Source organism: Metarhizium brunneum, chromosome 2 (assembly GCF_013426205.1).
Source record: "Metarhizium brunneum chromosome 2, complete sequence".
NCBI lineage: Eukaryota > Fungi > Ascomycota > Sordariomycetes > Hypocreales > Clavicipitaceae > Metarhizium > Metarhizium brunneum.
In genome coordinates this window covers 7331378-7356482 of record NC_089423.1, presented here as the reverse complement: position 1 = coordinate 7356482, position 25105 = coordinate 7331378, and the positions used below count along the sequence as shown (strand labels likewise).

General features: G+C 50.6%; 3 protein-coding genes across 3 annotated transcripts; 2 read left to right on the top strand and 1 right to left on the bottom strand.

Moving 5' to 3' along the window:
- Window positions 1-436: 436 nt before the first annotated feature.
- Window positions 437-1315, top strand: G6M90_00g051930 (uncharacterized protein; the record flags this gene model as incomplete). Its single annotated transcript, XM_014684014.1, has 2 exons — window positions 437-541; window positions 689-1315. The coding sequence occupies 2 exons, from the start codon at window positions 437-439 to the stop codon at window positions 1313-1315; spliced, it is 732 nt and encodes a 243-aa protein (XP_014539500.1).
- A 319-nt stretch (window positions 1316-1634) lies between these two features.
- Window positions 1635-7022, bottom strand: abcB_4 (ABC multidrug transporter B; the record flags this gene model as incomplete). The annotated part of the gene is made up of 14 exons (XM_014684013.1): window positions 1635-1926; window positions 2087-2461; window positions 2530-2616; window positions 2671-3292; window positions 3352-3467; window positions 3527-3598; window positions 3660-3783; window positions 3857-4189; window positions 4250-4412; window positions 4465-5207; window positions 5268-5501; window positions 5561-5840; window positions 5927-6691; window positions 6768-7022. The coding sequence occupies 14 exons, from the start codon at window positions 7020-7022 to the stop codon at window positions 1635-1637; spliced, it is 4461 nt and encodes a 1486-aa protein (XP_014539499.1).
- Window positions 7023-8352: 1330 nt separating this feature from the next.
- Window positions 8353-24948, top strand: vlmS_1 (Nonribosomal peptide synthetase vlms; the record flags this gene model as incomplete). Its single annotated transcript, XM_014684012.1, has 5 exons — window positions 8353-8850; window positions 8920-14967; window positions 15032-16161; window positions 16265-24719; window positions 24775-24948. The coding sequence occupies 5 exons, from the start codon at window positions 8353-8355 to the stop codon at window positions 24946-24948; spliced, it is 16305 nt and encodes a 5434-aa protein (XP_014539498.1).
- Between the last annotated feature and the right edge of the window lie 157 nt (window positions 24949-25105).

Sequence of the window (25105 nt, the reverse complement as noted above, 5' to 3'; positions counted from 1 at the left end):
CAACAATTTCGGAAACAAGGAACATTGAACGCTGCCTCCCTACTAGCTCCAGTGTTATATTCGTGCAAGATAGCGGAGCAACCACGGCCCCTAGCCTCATCTGCGCCCGCCGCAATATCCATCATAGCTGATAGGCCCCTGGCAGTAGAAAGACGGCGAGGCCGTCGTGTTTCGGCGAGTCACCCGAATTGAGGCAACCGAACAGACACACGGCTGAGTCAAAGGTGCCTTCAGCCGCGGCACCGATGAAACATACTGGTGTCTTTGGCATTGCACAACGACAACCGCACATTCAGAAATCCGTCGGTGTGCTCTCCTTCCGTGCCACAGCAGCTTGGACTGAGTCCTCTGCACAACCAAAGGGTCGAGGAGTCGAGGATCAAGACGGCAAGTTCCTTGTTGAAATACGCTGAATAACTTGGTTTTCTACATCACCATGAGCCTCATTTCGTCAACATGCGTCGCCGGTGTAGCAGTCGGCCTGACTTTCACCACGGCCATATTCGGGCCAAACCTCAAGTGCCTTCCCGGCATGTACCATGTAGGTGCCGACATTGAATGACTCAATTTCCTCACACGCGCGATCCTTTGCCCCTTGTTCCTTTGTTAGTCCTGCAAGTCTGCCGTCTTGATTTGCATGCTTGACGGTCATAAGCTGACTTAGTGCTAATATGCGCCTTTGTCTCAGATAAGATCTCTATACTCTGTTCTTGTGTGGAAGAACCGTGCTAAGCTTGATGATCACCAATCTCTATTCAAACCAGAAGTCCTCACCACCTGGTGCCCTCTCATGGAGATCGACATGAACTTACACAAGACAAACTCGAGTTACTTCTCCGACTTGGACGAAAGCCGGCTGCGGGTTCTGGCGCGAGTCTTCCCCGATTGTCTCCAGCTAGGCGGCGCAAAGGTGAATCTCGCCTTGGGAGGCGTCGCCTGCACCTTCTTCAAGGCGATTTCCCCCCTCCAGAAATATGAGTTGCAATCGCAAATTTTATCGTGGGATGAGAAGTGGCTGTACATGGCCAGTTACTTTCTAGTATCCGGAGGCAGTCGTCGACTGTCCGCTGCTCGAGACGGTCCCAATCAAGATGAGAAGGCTCTTGAAGAAGTTGCTCGCTCTGTTGTAATCGCTGCAGTCGTCTCCAAGTATTGTTTCAAGGAGGGAAGGAAAACAGTCTCTCCGGAGACAATGTTGCGACGCAGAAAGATTTTGAGTCCGGAATCCGAAGACGAATTAAGCCGAAAGAACATGGAGGGCATGCGTATTGCTTTGTCTCTGAATCAAATGGGTGCATTGAGAGCCGCCCTCTGACGGGAGACGGGAGAAAGACCTACCAAGTTCAGATTAGACCAAGACATCAGACCATTTAGCACATGCATAACTAAATACATTTCAATTCCTAGCCGGTGGTTTCAAGGCAGTTGCCATATAGACTACCGAGGGGGGGAGCATGTGTGCCACACAACTCGTAACTTCCAAGATGCGGAAAATAACGATGAAGCAAAATAAAGGACTTGATTGGAACATCATAGTGGAATATACTAATAAGATCATGTTAAAAGTGAACCCCGCAAAGGACCGCGACGCCATCTACCGACTTGTCCGCAACGCCATCAATACTTCGAGCGTATTATTCCCACATCCATCCCCACTTCTCATTCGCAGTAGTCGAATCTGATATCTCCTCATCCTCTTCCTCGATCGTTTCCCCCTTCTGTGCTTCGTAAAGCTCTCTAAACGCCGATGGGCGCTTGAGCAACTCCTCTGGCGCATCAAACTCTACCACCACTCCGTCGTCTAGCACAGCAACGTAATCAAAGTCCACTACGGTGTCCAGGCGGTGCGCTACTGCTATAATCGTGTGCTTTGCAAATTCGGAGCGGATAACTTGCTGAAAAAGTGCATCCGTTTTGACGTCAAGACTGTTGCAGTGAAATGACCGTTAGCAGGACATGTTTTTTGATGTTTGCTTTCATTTGGGAAATAAGGAGGAGAGGAATCCTTATAAACACAACAGCAAACTAGGTGAGAAGAAGGACCCGATGTAACAGAAATCGCAAGGCGAGAAATCAGCAAACATACCTGCTACTCGCCTCATCCATGACAAGCACACAACTCTCTCTCGTCATGGCGCGCGCAAGACACACAAGCTGGCGCTGGCCGTGTGAGAATGAACCTTCAGTCATCACGGCATCAAGGCCACCCTTCTCCTGGACCAACTTCCACAATCCGACCGTCTCGAGCACTCTGATTATCTGTTCATCTGATGCCCGGCCGAATGGATCCACGTTTACGCGGATGGTCCCTGTAAGCAGGTAAGGTTCTTGGGGAATGGCGGTAAGACGCGAGCGAACTTCATGCCGTGCGAGAGTGGAAATGTCGATGGAGTCGATGGTGATGCGGCCGGCATGGGGATCCAGGAGGCGGAACAGAGTGGAAACTAGAGAAGACTTTCCACTGAAAAAACATGCCCTTAGCATTCATTTTTGTGTAGCGGAAGAAGAGAAAAAAGAATCATGACGAACCTGCCGCTTCGCCCGCAAATGCCGATGCGTTGCCCTCCTTTGATGGTCAAGGACACGTCACGGAGGACATTCTTTTCTAGTGATTCGCTACCACGCATAGTGTCAGCATCTGCAAGCAGAATCAGCGTTCAAGAGGCTTACTCAAACCGCGCCGTCACGCCTTCAAATGTGATTGCACCCGCGCTCGGCCAATCGCTCGGCGGCTGTCTTTGTCGCCCATCGTCGTTGTTCTCCGACTCGGTGCCCTGCTCAAAGCTACGGACGCGCGAAACAGCACCGATGGATGTTTCCAGCAATGTCCAGTTGGTCACCAAGAACTTCAAATTCGTGCTAAAACTCACAATGTTCACCAGCGCCAGCCCCATCAGCCCTGTGTCAACAACACCCTTGGCCTCAACGCCAATCGACACAAGCACCACGGCGATGCCGGTGACGATGAGATCAAGAACCAAGCCTAGCCATCTTTGCACACAGAACAACATGTAGTAAGGGCGTTGTGACAGCTCGAGGATGCGCTTGCTCTCCTCGAGATATCCATTCTGCCAGCCAAACGCGCGAATGGTAGCCAGCCCCGAAAGGGCTTCTAGGAAGTGTGAAAATAGAGGTGATTTTGCTTCGATGTCGAGTAACCGCAACTGCCGCGACGTGCGGAGGTAATACTTTTGCACGGCATAGACGATGCCAACACACAAGGGAAGAACCGCAGCAACGTAGCGGCCAGTCACGCAGATTAAAACGCTTTGGGCGATGATGACTGCGAAAACTGTTGAATCATAGTTAGTAGGGCAATAGCAGGCCGACTGGCTAGAGAGGGACGCTTACTTATGACGGTGTTGATGACTGACAGAGGGAGTTCCATGTCAATGAGCTCCAGGTCCTGGCTGAATCTGTTGAGTGTGACGCCAGTGTCGGTCTTGGCGAAAAAGGACATGGGTGCACTGCAGAATTCGATTCCTTGTTAGCAAACATGACAACTTGGAGGGTTGAGGACACGCACTTGAGAACAGTCCGAAGTAGAGTGTCGTGTACTTTCAGGGCTGTCTTTGGGACCAAGTTGATGATGAGATGCCTTGTGACCATTTTGTCAGCCTGTTCAGTCCAACCGCCGTACTCGGTAATGAGAAACCTACCAGCAAGATGCAAATAGCGCTACAACAGACAGAATGCTAAGGGCGGCGTAGATGCCAACATAGTATGCAAGCTGTGAACTCGGCTGCTTCACGTTTGCCGTTGCCCACCAATTAACCCACACCTCTGCAAGCATCCTGGTCAGTATAGGTGATGAAAATGAGATGGTTTAGTCTCTTTCAATTCCGCTTTCACTCACGAGGGAAGACGGTCAATAGACCGTAGCACGCAGCGAAGAACATGAGAATTGACCACTTGTACCAGCCGAAAGTGGCTATGTAGTAGTTATACACTGTTCCATCGCCCGTGCGTCTTTGCAAGCCTTTTGGAACCTCCGGGGCTATTGCATGTGACAACTGAGTATTGATCTGCGTCGTCATGGGGTCTCCTGCAGACGCCGTCTTGCGTTTCGATGGTGCCAGCGCGCGCGTGTAAGCACCGGTAGCTTGCAACTCTTCGAAACTGCCCTGCTCGAGGACTCGGCCGTCGCTGCTGAGGGCAATGATGTGGTCTGCTGAGGACAGGCGATGAACTAGACGACTTTTATTCAGCAAATGAATCTTGGCCTTGTTGCGAGGACCCGGGAACTCACCAGCATTGGTTGCCATGATGACTGTTGTCTTTTGTTTCCGGAAGAGGCCGTCGTGGCCGAAGAGGCGCGCAAAAATCTTCTCTTCCGTCGTTGAGTCCAAGCCACTGAAGATGTCGTCAAGGAAAATGACTGCTTTACGCGAGTAGAGTGCTCTTGCAAGCGCCTAAGCAAGGTCAGTAACACCAACATCTCCCGAAGCCAGTGATTGAACTTACCAGACGCATCTGTTGGCCTCCACTCAACCTGACGCCTTTGCTTCCCACCATGGACAGATCAGATCCATGAAACTGTTCAAGATCGGTATCTAGGGCGCACACATGGATGACAGTGTTGTACCAGGCTTCATCCATCTCCCGTTCCCCCAGAATATTCTGGCGTACCGTCCCATTCGTAATCCAGGCTGTCTGGCTGCAGTACGCCGCCTCTTGAAAGGCTATATGGATGGAGCCGGAAGTCTTGGGTATCTCACCGAGTAATGCATGAATCAATGTTGACTTGCCACATCCCACTGGACCAATAATCATAGCAATTTGCGACGTCTTGATCTCAAAATTAAGCTCCTTCAAAACTGGCGCCTCGTTGGTGCCATAACCGACACTTAGTTTGGACACCTCCACACAGTTTTCTAACCCCCGTCTTCCCATCGAGATGATTGACCTGGGGATAATTGGAGGCATTTCTAGTCCAAAAGACCCGTGTTTCTCGTATGTGACGTTGTTCCTGCTGTCAACGTGTACTTCCGTCGCGAGATACTCGCCGATTCGCTGGAAGGAACCGACCGCCGACATGACACCTCCAAGGGTTTCAATTAGTACGGAAACAGGAGAAGCTAGGAGTTCAAACAGTGTCAAGGCGGGGAATAGGATTTCGGGAGTCAGTGTTTGAGAATTGTTGACTTTGGCCAAAACGCTAAAGACGAGGAACGTAATGACGGGAGTCAGAGCGGTTGACATGAAAGCTATTTTGCAAATCGTCAATATGCGAAAACAATCACCCAGCGGATCTCTTAGCAACTCACATAGATTCACGACGCGGACAAGCAATCTTCTGAACTCGTATGAAGAACTAATTTCCTCGAGACGCAATTTCCGAATATTGGCCGACAAGTCATTGGTGAGGCCGGACATCTTGACGCCCCTCATCGAGCCCAGCATATTTGCCGTTGCATGGACTCGCCTTTGAATCGCTTCAAGCCAGACGCTTTGACGGTCTCCAGCACCTTTTGCTACCCAGACCGCGCCACCAGTGCAGACTATACCATGTCAGATCAGAGCTACTTTTCGCCGGGGCTAGAGAGAGGCAAGCACACACATAGAGTGACGAGTCCAGTCGCGATAATCGATATTCCGAGTTGACCTTGGAGTAACCACATGGCCAGTGCTATCTCAATGATGCAAGCCCAAATTTCATGCACGTTGCGCAATCCTGTGCCGATTCTCTCGATATCAGAACTCATTAGCGTAACGGCTTTGGACTCGTTTAAAGAGGATGTGCTGAGTTTGAGGGTATGGTCGAAAATCTGGCTAATCAGAGTTCCTCTGATCATTGTGATGAGACGAAATGCTTTGTGCTGTGCTTTCGTACCGCTGATCTGTAAAAGGAAAGCAAGTGTCAGTCGACCATGGCCAGGTGGAAACAGACATTGTCCGTCGCGGATCAAAATATCGCTTGTCTTACCGCAATTCCAACATAAACAATGATGTACGCTGCGATCAGCCCATAGCCCGAGTTTCTCGAATGTTGGCCATTCAGCTCGGAGAGGTAGACGACAGCTGACTGAACCAGGAACGGTTGCGCAAATTTGAAGCCGATCAAACAGAGTCGGGGAATGACGGCCGCCGCGAGCTTCCATCGAAAGTGAACGGCATACGTCACGAGAAGCGAGTGAGACATCTTCTTGTTCCATCTCCTCCACTTGTTCCAGAGCGCCTGGAGCTTGCTCTGATGGGTATTCGGTTCCAGTGACCTGTCGTTGGCCTCGAGCTCTGTAACGACCAGCTCTTTGCTGAAGCCACGGATCAACGTTGGACACAGCCAGAGAAAGAAGTTGCGATTGAAAAAGCCGGCCGTGGCTTCAGACGGATACGTGGCGTATTCGGGAAGAAGAATGCTTTGCTTCTCCACGGCCTCGAGGACCAAACAGACGACTTTCAAGCCAATTGAAGCGCAGAAGCCACTGGCAAACGCGGCATTCTGCGAGATTGCCCAGAGGGTCCGCGCCCGTACAATATCGAAAAGAAGCGAAAAGAAGAAGTAGGCGTTCAAAAGCAGAGACGGCCGGACCGAGCGCACATGCTCCAGATGAGATGAAACCCACATGATGGCCGCCCCGAGCAGGTTGACCACAGCACATGCCAGCGATGCTGCCGTAGTCGGGGTGCCGGGAAGGGCTGCAATGGCAACGAGCGCAATCTGGACCGTTGTGAAGACGGCGAATGCAACCTTGACCGATATGCGTTAGCTACTGGACGGGCGATGGTATTTTGATGGCAGCCAGCCAATGTAGAGTGGGAGTTACCAGTTTAGCTCTCTGCAGTAAACCTCCAGAATAGACTTTTTGAGGCTGCTTGTGCAAATGCAGAAGACGATGAAGCAGTAGGAGAATCGTCACGCCCATCGGGGTTATGGAGAGGATAGCTTCTTGGAATAGAAGCGTAAAGTCAAAGTTGTCCAAACATCCCTCGACGACTGGCCCAAAATCATCTTCGGCGGCAATGGTGCAGCTTCCAGCCACGGAGCGACCAAGGAGTTGACGAAAGACGAGCAAAGTCATCCTGGCCGCTGCTGCCAACGAGGTTCGCTTTTGCCCGGTGAGTGTTTGTTGGTGTCGTTGAAACTGGCCAAGTTACAAGGCAAATAGAATCGGGCAAAAACAGAAAGTAATCACGCAGCGTTCTCTTGTCGTATCGAGGTGGCACATGGGACCTGCAGAATCACGACTGATGGTCGGTCTAGGGTGGGCTAACAGACTGCGTCTACTCTGGGGAAATAGATGTTCTAGGGGCTGCTCAGGCTGGTGAGATCAATACCTTGGGTACACCCTGATCTGTAGATCCCGGATGATAGAAAGTGTGCGCGTGCGCAAAGCATACAGGAGCCTCCCAATGACCAAACCTGCATACATACGTCGTGAGGTACGTGGCTGAGGAAGGCTGACGCGTAGGTCTGAAATGAAATGAAGCATACACGGGCCACTAGGAGAATTCTCATGCTCAGCTCCCGCTCCATCCATGACTCCCAAGACCTGCCGTCGCGTTGGATCCCAGCCGGTGTCGCACGCCTCTACCATGGTCCTCTGGTAAGTACGCTGACATGCCCGACCAAAGGGGGTGTGGTATTAGTAAATGGTCAATAGAATCAATGTCTGGCTTGCCGTGCTTACCGTGGATCTATAACCCGTCACCGCTCACCTCATATCGTCGTATGCACACGCCCCTCTGAAAATGGCTGACGTTGCTTGCGTGACAAGGGTCGACTGGTGTGAAGCTGAGAGCGGATGTTGACCAATTCGACGTGTATCCGCTGACGGGACAGGCAATAAGCACCAGACCAGTCCAGTCTTGTGGAGCGAACATTTGAATCCTGGGAATAGCAACTTGACATGCCGTCGATGAAATAATGTAAGCGCTCCGCTGTGCCCTTTGGACTGCGAGGCGCCTGCGTGAAGCTCAACGTGGGTGCTACGCACAAGTCATCATGTCAGCAAGTAAAGCGAACTCCCAGGAGCAATAAAATCACTTCAATGAGAAGCTAGTACATGGTTCGGGGCACCTGCAGTAGCTTCTCTGAGCATTTCCGCATCCAATTTGAGCTCGCGCAAGTGTACCTGCTGTTGGAATTTATGCCAATTGTCCCGACAACCCTCCCTTTCCCAGGACTCAAAGAAGACCAAGTTTTGAGCCTCCACCCAAGACAAATGAGGTGAAGCTGTTCCCAACAAAAAATTAAAGAGAATAGAAACTATTCCTTGCGGATTTGGCAAAGCACAAACCTAGATACCCCATAGTTGGTCAACACCAACTTGACCCAACCCCAGCCTCTCACAAGCTCTGTCCGGGTTTTCCCTCGAAAAATAATAGATACATCTCAGAAAAAACGCACCCATGGCCCCCGCCGGTGAGACGTTGCTCTTGAAGAGCACGGACTTCCAAGAAACTGGCAGCGTTCACACTGCTGTCTCGCATACGGAGGACATTCACGCCCTGCAAGGCCAGCGGCAGTCAGTCAACGTCGCCTTGAGCCAAAATGTCGAATCTCTGCAACGATTTTGTCATGAAAATGAATTTCAGTTGCCTACCGTCTTCAAAGCCGCCTGGGGACTTGTACTTGGCAAATACCTTGGCCTGGACCACGTTGTGTTCTCGTCGTTGGTACAGGACGGTACCATCGATGCCGCCCCGGCGTCCTGCCAGCTTCTCCTGGACGAAACAGTCTCGATTCTGAGCCTGCTGAGAAATCTGGAACTTCAAACAAAAACCTTGGAAGTTGAGAAGACCCCCAAAACAGGGGATAATTCACCTCTGTCGGACAGTCAACTCGTGTTCCAAGTCCACCAACCCGGAAAGGTGGTTGCGGCTGTGAACCGAAGTAGCCAAAGCACTGTCAGTATCCCAAGTCGTGCGGAATCGGAGCAAGTGTAAATCGTTATTGTTCTAACTCACTCGCTATAGGGAAACATTGTTTTGCTGGTTCAGGCTTCAGACAGCATGCTCAACATTACGCTCAGTTATTCCACGTCTACCCTTATCGAGGAGGAGGCTGTCAATATTGGCGCAACATTCGCCAAAGCCGCATCTCTCATTGTACTCAATCCGAATGAAAAACTTCATGACCTGAATCTGATCAGCGACCGCGACCTGGCTTCAATCTGGTGCTGGAACGAACCGCAGCCTCGAGTAATCGACAGCTGCGTGCACCACATTATACAGTCGCGCGTTGAGCAGCAGCCGGATGCTCTCGCCATCTGCGGCTGGGATGCCTCCATCACATATAGTCAGCTTGATGATTACTCCAATCGCCTAGCTCATCATCTTTTAGGATTTGGTGTCGGCCCCGAGGTCATTGTCCCTCTCTGCTTTGAGAAGTCTGCATGGGCTATTGTCGCCTTGTTGAGCGTGGTCAAGGCTGGCGGAGCGTTTGTTTTCATTGACCCTTCGCATCCGAAAGGCCGACGCGATGATATTATTAGTCAAATCGCCTCCACGTTGGTCTTGACTTCGGTTGCGCAAGCAGACCAGTGGACAGACTCGAGTCTCGAGGTTGTCCCCTTGGGGCCGCAGTTAGTCGACGCATTGGCACTCCAAGTTCAACCTCCCGTCACGACAGTCAGTCCAAATAACATTCTTTACGTCATTTTCACTTCGGGTAGCACCGGCCGCCCCAAGGCTTGCGTCGTTGAGCATTCGTCCTTCTGCAGCGGAGCTGTAGCGCAGGCAGAGGTGGCTAATATGGATTCCTCGAGTCGTGTTCTTCAGCTGGCATCGTTTAGTTTCGACGTGAGTCTGTTGGAAATTATGACGGCATTGATGCATGGGGCATGTATTTGCATGCCCAGTGCAGCATCGATGAATGAAGGGGTAGCCAAGCTCATTAACAAGTTCCAAATAACCTGGGCCTTCTTGACTCCATCTCTGGTCAAAGTCATTGATCCAAGAGACGTTCCTAATTTGAAAACGCTAATTTTGGGCGGCGAGGCATTGTCAAAATCTGACATAGACACTTGGGCCGAACACGTACAACTGGGAAATGGCTATGGCCCAAGCGAATGCTCCGTCGCTGCGGCCGGAAACCCTAACCTGACGCCGTCAACGAGTCCTTCCAACATCGGACATGCGGTTGGTGGTCTCTGCTGGATTGTGAATGCTGAAGACCACAATAAGTTGGTCCCGGTTGGCTGCGTCGGAGAGTTGCTAATTGAAGGACCAATTGTTGCCAGAGGATATCTGAATGCTCCTGAAAAGACGGCAGAGGTATTTATTACGGGGCCAGATTGGGGCCCTCTTACAAGGCAGGGAGCTCCGAGACGATTATACAAGACGGGAGACTTGGCACGATATAATCCTGATGGCACGATTCACTTCATCGGTCGCAAAGACACCCAAGTGAAGCTGCGAGGCCTGCGAATCGAGCTGGGTGAAATTGAACATCATATATCGGTGCATGGCCTTACACAGCACGCGATCGTCATCTTACCAAAGTCTGGTCCTTGCAAGGAACGCCTCGTTGTCGCCCTCTCACTGAAAGACTTCCTGCCCGACACTTCTAAAACGTCCAATGTCCGGTTGATCCCAGAAGAAGCCCGGGAACGGGCGAGTAAACAGGTCGCAGACATAAAAGAACAGCTTAGCCGACACGTGCCTCATTATATGGTCCCTGAAACTTGGATCGTAGTCGAAGCAATTCCACTCATGCTCTCCGGCAAGATGGCGAGGAGTCAAGTGTCCAAGTGGATTGCTGAGATGGATGATGAAACATACGACCGAGCTGTCGGAGTTCAGTCACAGGGTCAGGGAGCAACGGAGATGACAGAACACGAGATGCAACTGCAGCTCGTATACAGTGACGTTCTTAACCTGGCGCTCAGCCGAATCCCGCTCGACAGATCATTCCTGAGCCTTGGTGGAGACTCCATTTCGGCCATGCAAGTCGTTTCACGGTGCAGGTCAAGAGGGATGGCCGTTACCGTGAAGGATATTATTGCTCTAAAGGGAATCTCAGAACTCGCATTACGTGTGGTTCATGTTGCAAATTCAGCACATGACCAGGAGGAGAGCTTCGACACTCCGTTTGCCCTCTCCCCCGTCCAGCGAATGTACGTCGCTACCACACATTTAGCCTCGAACGGATCTTCCACGCGCTATAATCAGAGTTTTTTCCTCAATGTAACTCGACAAATAGGAGATGAGGAGCTGCGCAAAGGATTTCAAATGGTAGTCGCTAAACATTCCATGCTCCGTGCCCGATTTATGGAGAGCCAAGACGGAACCTGGCAGCAAGTGGTTTTGAAACAAGTCGAAGGCACGTACAATTTCGTGGTGCATAATGTCATCGCAGTGGAAGATATAGATGCCATCATCGAAGATGCGCAATCATCTTTGGATCTTATCCGCGGACCAGTCTTTGCTGCGCATTTATTCAGCGTCAAGAGTCAGGGTCAATTTCTATTTCTTGTTGCCCACCACGCCATCATTGACTTGGTATCGTGGCGTGTCGTCATGAAAGACCTTGAAGACGCGGTTACATCCGGGGAAATCGCCAACCATGTATCATTGCCTTACCAGAAATGGCTGCAACTGCAAGCGGACAACGCCAGGGACCATGGAAGTCCCGGCGAGGTTCTCCCTTTCAACGTCACGCCACCTGATATGCAATATTGGGGAATGGAACATCAAAAGAACTACATTTCGGATACTTCTGAAGATGCGGTCAAGTTGAGTCTAGACTTGACCAAGTCTCTCATGGGAAGCCAGTGCCACACAGCGCTTCGCACAGAGCCTATTGATCTGATTCTATCGATTTTAATGTATTCCTTTGCTCACGTGTTTAAAGATCGTGCGACGCCTCCATTCTTCCGTGAGAGTCACGGGAGAGAGTCCTGGACGGATGAGATTGACATTTCTGAGACTGTGGGTTGGTTCACGACCATGTTTCCATTATGCACCAGCGCCACTTTTGAAGACGACATTGTGGAATTTACACGTCAAATCAAGGACAATCGACACGCTATCCCAGCGAATGGACGTCCTTACTTTGCCTCGAGATTCCTGAACCAGGAGGGCATGGAGGCTTTCGCTGATCACTCTCAGGTAGAAATCTGTTTTGACTACCTTGGCCTGTATCAACAACTGGAGAAACCGGATGCATTGCTCCGCCAAGAACCTCGTACCATGACGGCAAATACATCCGACATTGGACCTAATGTACGGCGTTTTGCGCTGATTGAGATCACTGCCGAGATGATCAGTAATCAGATGCAATTCTCTTTCGTCTACAACCACAACATGAAACATATGCCAAAATTGAAGAAGTGGATCGCATCTCTTCCAGACTCTTTTTCCGAATGCATTGATCAATTGTCCAACGCGACAATTCAGCATACCCTGAGTGACTTCCCGATGATCAAAATGTCATACGAGGGGCTAGAGAGGCTCTCGAATGACATTCTCCCTCAGACCGGCATATCATTTGAGCAAGTACAGGACATCTATCCTTGCTCTCCCATGCAGCAAGGTTTGCTCATCAGTCAGAGTAAATCTACGGGTGTATACAAATATTGTCACACAGCTGAGATTATCTCGAGGTCTGCCAATTCAGTCGACCTGGATCGGCTGACGAGTGCGTGGGAAAAGGTCGTTCAGCGACATTCTGTCCTGAGAACTATATTTATCCCCAGTGTAGGTACAGAAGGTGTGTATGATCAAGTGGTGCTAAAACATTATCGTGGCAGGGTTTCAATATTCCACGACGACGGAGCCGACTCCGGAAACAAGTTCAAAAACCAGGCTCCCATCGAATTCAATGACATTGAGCCACCAAATAGACTGAGTTTGTGCCAAACAAACGAGGGTCGAGTGTTTTGTCAGTTCGAATTCAACCATGCAATTATTGATGGAGGCTCCATGCCCATTATCCTTCAAGACTTTATTCTGGCTTACGACGGGAGGACTCCAGACAGGCCCGCGCCACTCTTCCACGAATACATTTCGTATTTGAGATCGCTCCCCAAAGGTCCTGGACTAACATATTGGATGAATTACTTGAGGGACATTGAACCGACGTATTTGCCTTCAATTCAAGGATCTTCAAAAGATCCACAGTTCCTGGAGATGGAGGTCAATATCAACATGGAGACTAGCGTGCTGCTCGACTTCTGCCAGCAAAATAATCTTACCTTATCCAATATCTTCCACGTAGCCTGGGGCCTCGTGCTCCGGGCACACACGGGGCGAAATGACGTCTGTTTTGGCTACTTGCTGTCTGGAAGAGAAGCCCCAATCCGCGATATCGAAAGGGCGGTCGGTCCATTCATAACCATGCTCGTATCGCGATTGGGGCTAGAAAACGATGTGCCCATCTTAGATATTCTTCAAAAGGTTCAAGGAGACTTCCTTCTCGGCATGGAACACCAACACTGCCCCCTTGCCGACATTCAGCACGAGCTTGGGCTGGCTGGCCAACCACTCTTCAACACCGTCATGTCTTTCCAGAAAGCCCAGGAGGGAGCTGAGGAAGATGAAAGCACCATCTCCGTGGTTGGCCTGCAAGCGTACGATCCACCAGAATACGAGGTGACTTTGGATGTCATGGTATCTGAGGCCGATATCGTCACCACGCTTGGGTATTGGACATCGAGCATTTCGACCGAACAAGCCAAGAATCTTGGATTAATTTTCAGCAGAGCTATTGACTGCATTGTGAAAGACATCAACAGCACAGTTGACGACATTGACCTGGTTGGAGGTGAACACATGAAACAAATATTGCAATGGAATGCAGACTTACCACCGGCACATTACCATTGTATCCATCATCTCTTCCACGAACAAGTATTGAAGCAGCCTGACGCTCCAGCGATTTGCTCTTTTGATGGGAATTTTACCTATGCTGAACTTGACGACTTGTCTACAAAACTGGCCCATCACCTTGTCAGCATGGGTGTTGGACCTCAAGTTTATGTTCCATTCTGCTTCCATAAATCGGCATGGACGACGGTTGTCATTATGGCCATCTTGAAAGCCGGCGGTGCCTGTGTTCCCATGGATCCGGCGCAGCCTGTATCGCGTCTCGAGGCAATCAGCACCATGTGCAGTGCAAAGGTAGCCGTGACCGCACCGCAGAACGCTCACCTCCTGGAGGGACTCGTCGACGTTATCATCTCTGTTGATCAGGGCTTCATCAATGGCCTTCCTACTGTGGCAGGAATCCCTTGTGCCTCGGTCCAACCCGATAACGTCGCATATGTCATCTTTTCTTCCGGAACTACCGGGACTCCAAAAGGAATTCAACTTTACCATTACTCTCTAGCGACATTCGCTCTTGGGAACAATTTGATAGTCAAGGGAAATGGACCCGGCCAGAGAGTGCTTCAATTTGCTGCCTACACATTTGATGTTTCCATATCGGACATCCTAGGCTCGCTGATGTTTGGAGCCTGCATTTGCAACATCTCGGACCATGACAGAATGAACAATCTTTCTCAGGCCATTCGTGATGTAAACGCCACTGCAATTGACCTCACTGCCACTGTTGCGGCACTCATCCGACCCGCCGATGTTCCCTCTGTGCGAATCTTGCAGCTAGGTGGCGAGGCACTGACCAAGGAAGTTGTGGACATTTGGGCCGGGAACCTTGACACGCTGGTTAATGTATACGGCCCTGCAGAGTGCAGTGTGACCTGCTCTTACAGTTGTAATATCTTGGATGATACAGATTTGGCGAACATAGGACGAGTTGTCGGAGGTCTTGGCTGGGTTGTTGAGCCCAACAACCACGACAAGCTGGCACCACTTGGCTGTGTCGGTGAGTTGCTCATTGAAGGAGCTATTTTATCGGCCGGCTACTTTGGTGACGCAGAAAAGACCAAAAAGTCATTCATTTGCAATCCAATCTGGTCGCGCACCCAGCCCGGGGTGGATCGCAGATTTTACAAAACAGGAGACTTGGTCAGATACAACTCGGACGGCAGCTTGCATATACTTGGCCGTGGAGATACTCAAATTGTAAGCATATTGAGCCTCTTATATCCTCCTCTAGTAATAAAGCAGGCGCTAACATGCAACTTAGAAACTGTACGGTCAGCGACTTGATCTGACTGACATTGAAGCACAGGTCATTGACCATCAACCTCGCTTACGACAGATAACTGTCGAGGCGATTGTGCCAAAGGGAACCACCAGGAAAACTCTTGCCGCTTTCTTTGTGATGGATGACACAGATGATGGTAGCACCGTAAACTCCTTGGACAGTACGCCAATTTCTTTAACGCCACAGCTCCAGAAAGATCTGCAAGGACTTCAAAGCTCTTTGGCGTTATCGCTGCCAAGATATATGATTCCAGCCACGTATATACGTATGAGTCAGATGCCAATGAATTCATCTGGAAAGACCAACAGAGCAGCTCTGCGCAAGATGGCTGCCCAATTCTCGGAAACACAGTGGTCAGACTACTCTCTAGAAAATAAAGTCAAGGAACCGCCATCGACGGACCTCGAAAAACGACTACAGCAGCTCTGGAGCGCCATTTTGTGCATCGACATCGACATGATTGGTGCCAAAGACAGCTTTTTCGGACTCGGGGGAGATTCAGTCGCCGCCATGCGGCTAGTTGCCGCCGCTCGAGCATCGAATATCCTCATCTCGGTCATGAACATATTCAAGTACCCGAATCTTTGTGATATGGCATTGACGGTTGAGATTCACGAAACAATTACCAGAGATTTAGTGGAACTAGACTCTTTTGCTCTGCTTGAACCATCTTCCCGAGAAGAGACGATAGAGGATTGTGCCGACAGATGCAAGGTTGACAAAGACTTTATTGAAGATGTTTACCCTTGCACCCCTTTGCAAGAGGGGCTTATGGCAATCTCTACTCGACTACCCCGTGCGTACGTCGCACGAATGGTCTTCAAAATTCCGCCCACTATCGACTTGAATCGCTTCCGAAACGCGTGGCAGCAGCTGATTTCCCTCGAACCGATCTTGAGAACGAGAGTCATTCTGACCAACACGAACTCGGTGCAGGTTGTTTTACGACAAGAAAACCCTTGGAAAGAGGGTTTGACACTGGAATCATATCTTGAAGAGGACAACGGGCTTCCAATTGAGTATGGTGGGCTCCTGCATCGGCTTTGTATAATTGATGGACTCGGACAAGATTCATACTTCATCTGGTCTGTCCACCATGCACTTTACGAGTAAGTTCTTTGGTTCGATTGCAACTCCTTCCTCTTCACAGAAGTTTACTTAAACGATTCCCTTTTTTGAAGACGAAAAATGACTAACACACGAAATAAACAGCGGCTGGAGTCAAAACTTGTTGTTTGAACGGGTCAAACAACTGTACATGGGCGATGCTATATCGAAATCACCATCCTACAACCGTTTTATTCATTTCTTGGCCCAAGAGGATACGGAGTCTGCGAATAAATTCTGGAAATCACAGCTTTTGCGAGAACAAGCACCAACAAGCTTCCCTGTCCTGCCGTCCCCCTCATACAAGCCTCGAGCTGACCATGTGCAAACTCTTCGTCTTCCACTGTCTCGCCAAAAGCAGTCCGCCATCACTAGTGCGACTCTCATAAAGGCAGCATGGGCCATGGTCGTCTCTCAGTATTCGAGATCTGACGACATTATACTTGCATTGACCCTCTCTGGTCGCACCGCTCCTGTTCCTGGCATCATGAAAATGACAGGGCCAACTATTACGACAGTCCCCCTGAGAATCGAGCTGCCCAGCAGGAACACCACAGTGTACAAGTATCTTGAACTTGTGCAGAACCAAGCCATGGAGATGATGCCATACGAGCACGTGGGGATACAAAGTCTTCGTCGACTCTGTCTCGAGGCTGAGCCAGATTACGAACTGGACCTGAAGCATCTTCTTGTTATCCAATCACTGGGAGAAGCTGACGGTTTTCTCGACCTTGAACTATTACCAACAGAGGAAGATGACTTCAACACCTATGCGCTGATTGTTCAATGCAGTGTCGAAGAGGAAAGTGTGTGTATCGAAGCGCGCTACGACAAAGATGTGATTGAGACTGGACAGATGGAAAGAATGCTGTGGCAGTTTCATCATGTCATTTGTCAGCTCAACGATGAATCACACTCTTCCATCATGGAAGGGGTCAATCTTGTGAGCCCCCAAGACCTAGAGCAGTTGAACGTCTGGAACAGCCAAAAGCACGAGTCTGTGGACATGTGCATCCATCAAGTCATCGAAAAACAGATGCGCTCCCGACCTGTTGATGCGCCTGCTATTTGTGCATGGGATGGGCAGCTCTCTTATCAAGAGCTGGATCGCTTGTCCAACGCTTTGGCCACACACTTGGTCGACCTTGGTGTCGGCCCTGAGGTCATGGTCCCAATATGTTTCGACAAATCGGCATGGACCATCGTGACAATGATTGCCGTGCTCAAAGCCGGCGGCGCTTATGTATCACTCAGTTCCGCCCACCCACTCAGTCGTCTACGAGGAATCATTCATGACATCGATGCTGGCCTTATACTTGTGGCCCCCCAATACGCAGAGTTATTTGTCGATGTAGTCCCCAGAATCATCGTGGTCGAACCATCTTGGTTGACTATGCTACCGACTTTAAGTATCTCTGCACCCTCCTTCGGACGGCCTGATAGCGCAGCCTTTGTCGTATTCACGTCTGGATCCACGGGAAAGCCCAAAGGCGTGGTGATAGAACACCGCAGCATGGTCACCATGGCACTCGCCGAGGGGCCGTCCATGCAGTTTGACAGCGACACCCGAACACTGAATTTTGCCGCTTCAACGTTTGATGTCAGCAATAGCGAGGTTCTCACAACTTTAATGTTTGGAGGATGCGTCTGCGTACCATCTGAAACCGAGAGGCTCAATGACCTGACTGGAGTAATTAACAAGTGGAAAGTGAACTGGCTTTTTCTAACTCCTGCAATGGCCGATCTCCTTGATCCTGCTAAAGTTCCAACTCTTCAAACACTTGCTCTCGGTGGAGAAGCAATCAGACAGGATCTTGTCGAAAGATGGGCAACCAAAGTGCACCTGATAAACAGCTACGGACCGTCTGAAACCACCATTTGGACTTCCAACTCCCACTTAAGCCCGGGAAAACAACCGGCGAACATTGGCCGTGGCTACGGAGCTCATACATGGGTCACCGATGTCACCGATCATAATCGTTTGGCCCCAATCGGGTGTGTCGGCGAGCTCTTGGTCGAGGGACCAATTTTGGCTCGGGGATATGTTAAAAATCCCGAAATCACATCGGCAGCCTTCATTTTTGATCCGCTATGGGCTGCGGATAGCCAAAAGAAGCCACGACGAATGTACAAGACGGGTGACTTGGTCAAATACAACGTCGACGGAACATTGGATTATATTGGGAGGAAAGATACTCAAGTCAAACTTCGAGGCCAGAGGATCGAGCCGTCCGAGATTGAGGACCACATCAGACAGAGCCTCCCAGATGTACAACATGTGGCCGTTGAAATCGTCTCCAGAGAAGGACATAAGGAGGACCGAGTTTTGGCAGCTTTTCTCCAACATGGTCAAAAAGATCAGCACTTGGTTCATGACACAAACAGCAACCTCGTGCTAATCACAGAAGATTTGCGAAAGAGCATGCTACATCTCCAACAATTACTCATGGGCTCCCTACCGCCATACATGGTGCCGCAGCTGTTCATCATGCTGTACCAAGCTCCCACTACTTCGTCCGGTAAGCTCGATCGCAAAGCCATGCGAGAAATGGCTGCAAAGCTGTCCAAAGCTCAGCTTGCGCCTTATATGCTAGTGGATGTTGAAAAGGTAGCACCCTCAACCCCAATGGAAAAAAAGTTGCAGAGTCTCTGGGCCGGCTTGTTGCGCATTGATGTTTCTGCTATCGGCGCGAATGACAACTTTTTCCAGTCCGGCGGAGACTCGATTACTGCCATGAGATTGGTTGCCGAAGCTCGTGCTAGCCATCTTTCGATATCTGTGGCGGACATTTTTCGCTTCCCAAAGCTATCGGAGATGGCAAAGGCCATTCAGGACGTTGTCTTTACTCCAGCGACAGATATTGAGCCTTTTTCCCTACTGAGAGACGAACACTCTTTGGACGATATCATTCAAATGGCCGCGAGCGTTTGTGAGGTTAAAGTTGAGGCGATCGAGGACATCTATCCATGCACAGCTCTACAAAAGGGCCTGTTTAGTATTACGATCCGGGACCCCGGTGCGTACATTGCTCAAAAAGTGTTCCAGCTCCCCGAGGCGCTTGATTTTGATCGTTTCAAACGTGCGTGGCAGACACTGGCAGACATGCACCCTATACTGAGAACACGAATCTTGGACACGGACTTGCAGGTGGTTGTTAGAGAAGAACCGGCATGGCAAAGTGCGTCAACACTGCAGGCATATTTGGAGCATGACTTGGCCGAAAACATGAATTTCGGAAGACCCCTTTGTCGGTATGCCATCGTGGAGGGTCATTTTATCTGGACCGCACACCATGCAGTGTACGACGCGTGGAGTAATCAGTTGCTCTTTGACCAGCTGCGAGGCATTTACGACCGTGATGAGATTCCGAAGGCCGTGCCATATAGCAAGCTGATCGAACACCTTGAAAAGATCGATCAAAGTGCAGCAATGGCATTCTGGAAAGGACAACTCTCTGGTGATAAGCCCACGAGCTTCCCCGAGGCACGCTCCCTGACTTACAAACCTCGCCCAAATCAGGCCTTCACATACTCCATGGCGGTTACGCACAATTACAAGTCCGGAACGCTTATGTCCAGCACCCTACAAGCTGCATGGGCATTGGCAGTTGCTCGACATTCGAATAGTAGTGACGTCGCATTTGCCATGGCTCTTTCGGGCCGTAACTTGCACATGCAGGGCATCGAGAGCGTCATCGGACCAACCATTACGACTGTTCCGATTGTCATGAATCTTGATATGGAGCAAACTGTTGCTGACTATCTCGGAAACACTCAGAAGCAGATGACGGAGATGATACCATTTGCACATGTGGGCCTTCAAAACCTTCACAGCCTGGACAACTACGTCGATCTAAAGCATCTCTTTGTCATTCAATCTGCAGCGAATGAAGATGCAGAGGGTGTTTTGGGGATGATTCCTGTGCCTTATGATATTGCTGGGTTTGATAGCTATGGGTTGGTAGTGGAATGCGTCCAAGGTACTGACAAGGTCGACGTCGAGGTTCGTTTCGACACTGCCATCATCTCCCACGATCGGATCCAGAAAATGCTCAACTTGTTCGAGCATTTGGTTGGACAGCTTAATCAGGACGAGTCCCGCAGTCTCCCCTTGAAGCATGTCAGCTTCTTCAGTCCGCAAGACGAAGAACAGGTTGCGGCATGGAATAGGGAACCGCCGCAGGAGAAGAACGAGACGATGCACAACCTCGTCCAAGCCCAAGTGTCAGCTCGGCCACTTGCCCCGGCGATTCTTGCCTCGGACAGCAACTTCACTTATGCTGAGCTCGACAGCAGGTCAACTCAGCTGGCTCACCACCTGGTTCAAGTCGGCGTGAAGCCCGAGGTGATGGTGCTCGTCTGTTACAACAAGTCTGCGTGGACCATCGTCGCCATGTTGGCTATCCTTAAGGCCGGCGGCGCATGCGTTGCAATCAACCCTGAACATCCTCCGGAACGCCTTCAAGCCATAGCCCAAGATGTCAAAGCCAGCATTGTTGTGACACAACAGCAGCACAGACATATTTTCCAGGGCTGGAACGTCAACGTTGTCTTGCCTACAGAGAGTCTGACCAACAAATACCCAGCGACAGGCACTTTCACTAGTGCCGGACCCGAGAATCCCGCCTTTGTAGTATTCACATCAGGTTCTACTGGAGCTCCCAAGGGAATTTGCTTGGAGCATCGGGCGCTTTGCGCCAGCGCACAAGCTCACGGCAAAGCAATGCGTTTGGGGACTGACTCGCGCGTCTTGCAATTTGCAGCGTACACGTTCGACGTGAGTATCGGGGAAATTTTCACAACCCTGATATATGGTGGCTGTGTATGCGTGCCGACAGAGGAAGAGAGGTTGAACGATCTGGCCGCTTTCATCAACAGAATGCAGATCAACTGGGCTTATCTGACGCCCACCGTGGCCAGCTTCCTCCAGCCTGCCGATGTCCCAACACTGGAGACCTTGTCCTTGGGAGGCGAGGCCGTGACGAAAGAAAATGTAGCCGTGTGGGCGAATAGGGTCCATCTGATCAACATCTATGGACCGGCCGAGACGAGTATTTGGTCAACCGCCCTCTGCGGACTCGAGCCGGACACGCCACCAACAAACATTGGCTACGGCGTTGGTGCATTGATGTGGATTACTGAAATTGCCAACCATGATCATCTATGCCCCATAGGCTGTGTGGGGGAACTTTTGATCGAAGGCCCTATTCTGGCTCGCGGATATGTTGCTCTAGACGAAACAACTCGGGCGCGTTTCATCACGAATCCTGCCTGGGCCAAGGGGCAAGGAGATCGGCGATTCTACAAGACTGGAGATCTAGTCAAGTACAATTTCGACGGAACCATTGACTACGTTGGCAGAAAGGACACTCAGTTCAAGCTCCACGGGCAACGCATTGAGTCTAGTGAGATTGAGCATCATTTGTCCACGGACAGACATATCCGGCATGCAATGATTCTGCTTTCCAAGTCGAAATCTGGTCAGCAGCGTCTGACTGCCATCATCTCGCTTGAGTCGGTTCCGCCATCAGCTGCCAGAGACATGCCGCAACTCATACAAGCCGAGTCCGCCCAGCTTGAAGTCTCTCTTATACGCAAGAAGCTCGCTGAGTCTGTGCCAGGATATATGGTTCCTTCCATCTGGTTGGTGGTGGACCATATGTCCATGACCGTTTCAGGGAAGCTGAACCGACTAGAGATGACAAAATGGGTTGAGCAAATGGACGAGGATGTGTTTTCAACTTCAGCTGACGCCGAAGATTTAGAGGGTAGTCATATCCCCGCCACTGTGATGGAAGACAAGATTCAAAAGATGTTGTGTCAGGTACTCAATCTGCAAACTGTCAGACTCGACAGGTCGTTCCTGAGTCTCGGAGGAGATTCCATCACGGCAATGCAATTAAGAGCAAAATGCCGCACGGAGAAGATCGAGCTCTCAACACAGCATATTCTGCGCGCAAAATCCATCAGCCAGATGGCGCTTCTGGCAAAATCAACTTCGGAGACTGCACTAGCCCATCCAGAAATTCTCGACTCATCTTTTGGTCTTACGCCCATTCAGCAGATGTACTTTGACATTGCGTCAAACGCCGAAATGTCTCATCATTTCCACCAAAGTTTCCTCCTGCGTGTCACCAGACGCATCGGCACACTGCAAATGGCCAGGGCCATCGAAAAGTTGGTTGGGCAACACTCCTTGCTACGGGCAAGGTTTTCTCAGGAAGAAAACAATCAATGGACGCAGCGTATTACTGGGGATGTGGCTGATTCACACCGTTTCAGCATGCATCAACTGTCCCGGAGAGAGGAGATGATGCCGCTGATTCAAGCCTCCCAACGCGCCATTAATATTAGAGAAGGGCCAGTGTTCTGCGCTGCTTTGTTCACCATCGGTAGCAACGACGATGTAGGAGGCTCGCACCAACTCCTTTTCCTTTGTGCCCACCATCTGGTCATAGATTTAGTCTCGTGGAGACACATTCTGCGAGACTTGGAACAGCTCCTAGACTCTGGCAGGCTTTCATCGCCGAAACCACCATCATTCCAGACTTGGGCCACGATGCAGGCAGAATACGCGAAAGAGCTCCTTCCAAAGGACGTCATGCCGCTTCAAATCCCTCCCGCGGACTTTGGCTTTTGGGGCATGCTGAATCAACCCAATGTCTTTGAAGATCAGCTGGAGACGGCGTTCTCGCTGGATGAAGAAACTACGGACAAGCTTTTTGGTGTCAGTAACGAGGCTCTCCAAACGGAGCCAGTGGACATCATTCTCTCCGCCTTGATCGACTCCTTCCACCGCGTCTTTGCCGATCGGCCGACGCCGACGATTTTCAGCGAGGGCCACGGCAGAGAATCGCTGGCTCCCGAGTCGGACGCGGCAGAAATCGTGGGCTGGTTCACAACCCTGAATCCGCTGCACGTTCCGGTGATGAAGGAGCAAGATGAGCTGAAAATCCTGGCGCATACCAAAGATTTGAGGCGTCAAGTCCCGAGCAGCGGCTATCCGTATTTCTGTTCGCGCTTCTTGTCGCCACAGGGACAACAGACATTCGGCCATCACACACAAATGGAGGTCATTCTCAATTACCAGGGTCGCTATCAGCAGCTGGAACGAGACGATGCGCTGCTCCGCCCAGAGCCCCTTGCGGAAAACGAGGTACACAAAGACCAAGGATCAGATATGCATCGGTTTTCCCTCTTTGAGATTTCAGTAGAGGTTGTCCAGGGGAAAACGCGGGTGTCGTTTGCTTACAATCGCCGCATGCACCATCAGGACTTGATTCGACAATGGGTGTCAGAAAGCAAAGAGTGCCTGGGCACACTCACAAACCGGCTGTCTGTCACGGAACTGCAGCTTACAAGAAGCAGCTTTCCACTCCTCTCACTGGAGGATTGGGAGCTTTCCCAATTCCAATCCCATCTCAGCAGTCTTGCCATCCACCCATCCCAGGTAGAGGCCGCATATCCAACGTCCCCCATGCAGGAGTCCATGATTTCGGCTCAGCAAAAAGTGCCGGGAATATACGGCGTACGGAACATGTACGACGTCATACCTGGACCACAGACTGGACCTGTAGATCATTGTCGGTTGATGACGGCTTGGCAGAGAGTAGTGGACAGACACGTTTCCCTTCGTACCATATTTGTGCCAAGCGTCTCTCGCAAAGATTCTTTTGATCAAGTCGTTCTCCATACGCATACGGCGAGAATTTCCGTCATAGAATGCGACGATGACAACGTGTCGGAAAGGATGCGCAGTCAAGAAATGATTGACTTCCTCGAACCGGTGCCACACCACCGTCTTTCTATCTTCACAACGGCCAGCAAAGTCATGTGCTGCTTGGACATTAGTCACGCGCTCACCGATGGCATGTCGATGCGGCTCCTCATGCACGACCTTTACATGGCCTACGAAAGCAATCTTCAGCTTGCCCCCGGACCCATGTACTCCGATTACATTGCCTTCCTGCAGCAACAACCCGCCAGCCAAGATGCCATCTTCTGGCGGCAGTACCTGGATGCTGTTGAGCCATGTCACTTGCCGCGTCCTGATGCTCCTCTCTGCAGCGAGAGAGAGCAGCGGTCCGTACACGTCCATCTCAAGGAAGACTTTGCCCAGATCCAAGGCTTTTGCAAGACCTACGGTTTAACTGTGGCGAATCTGATCCAGTCGACATGGGGTCTAGTCCTGCGCAGGTATACAGGCTGCGACGACGCCGTCTTTGGATATTTGACGTCGGGCCGAGACATGCCCATTGACGGTGTGATGGACCTTGTCGGTGCGCTGATACACATGCTCTTGTACCGCCAAGTCGTTGATTCGGCTACAACGGTGCTTGCTCTATTACAACAGACCAGGAATGACTTCCTACAGAGTCTGCCTCACCAATACGGCCTTGTTCCCGCTATCAAGGAACACACCCGAGGCGCAGCGCAGGGCCTCTTCAACACCATCATGTCCATGCAATATTCTAATGGGGCGGGCGAAGAGTCCGAATCTGCTGACAGCAAAGAGCCTTTGCTGAAGTTTGAAAACAAGGGAGGACAAGATCCGAATCAGGTATGTTTCTGGCCCTTGTGCATGATTCGAAAAGCATACTGACTCGTGTAAACAGTACGATGTCTCCGTCGCTGTGCACGTTGATGGCGTCTCGGTCGAAATATCCATCGCTTACTGGACCGATATGATGCATGATGGCCAGGCGGCTGGGCTGGCGGCTGACTTTTCAAAAATGCTGACCGCGATCATGGCTCAACCGACAATGAAGATTATGGATCTGGATGTTTAAACCCATCGTGTATTTTATTTCTTTCAGCGCAGGACAAGAGTACATGGTGCCAGTAGCCATTTTTTAATAGTTTCCTTTGTATGTGTTTAATATATTCTTGGCATTGAAGCCATTGCCATTATTGGTAGTCTTCTGCTTTCTTTTGTGCATGGCGCGA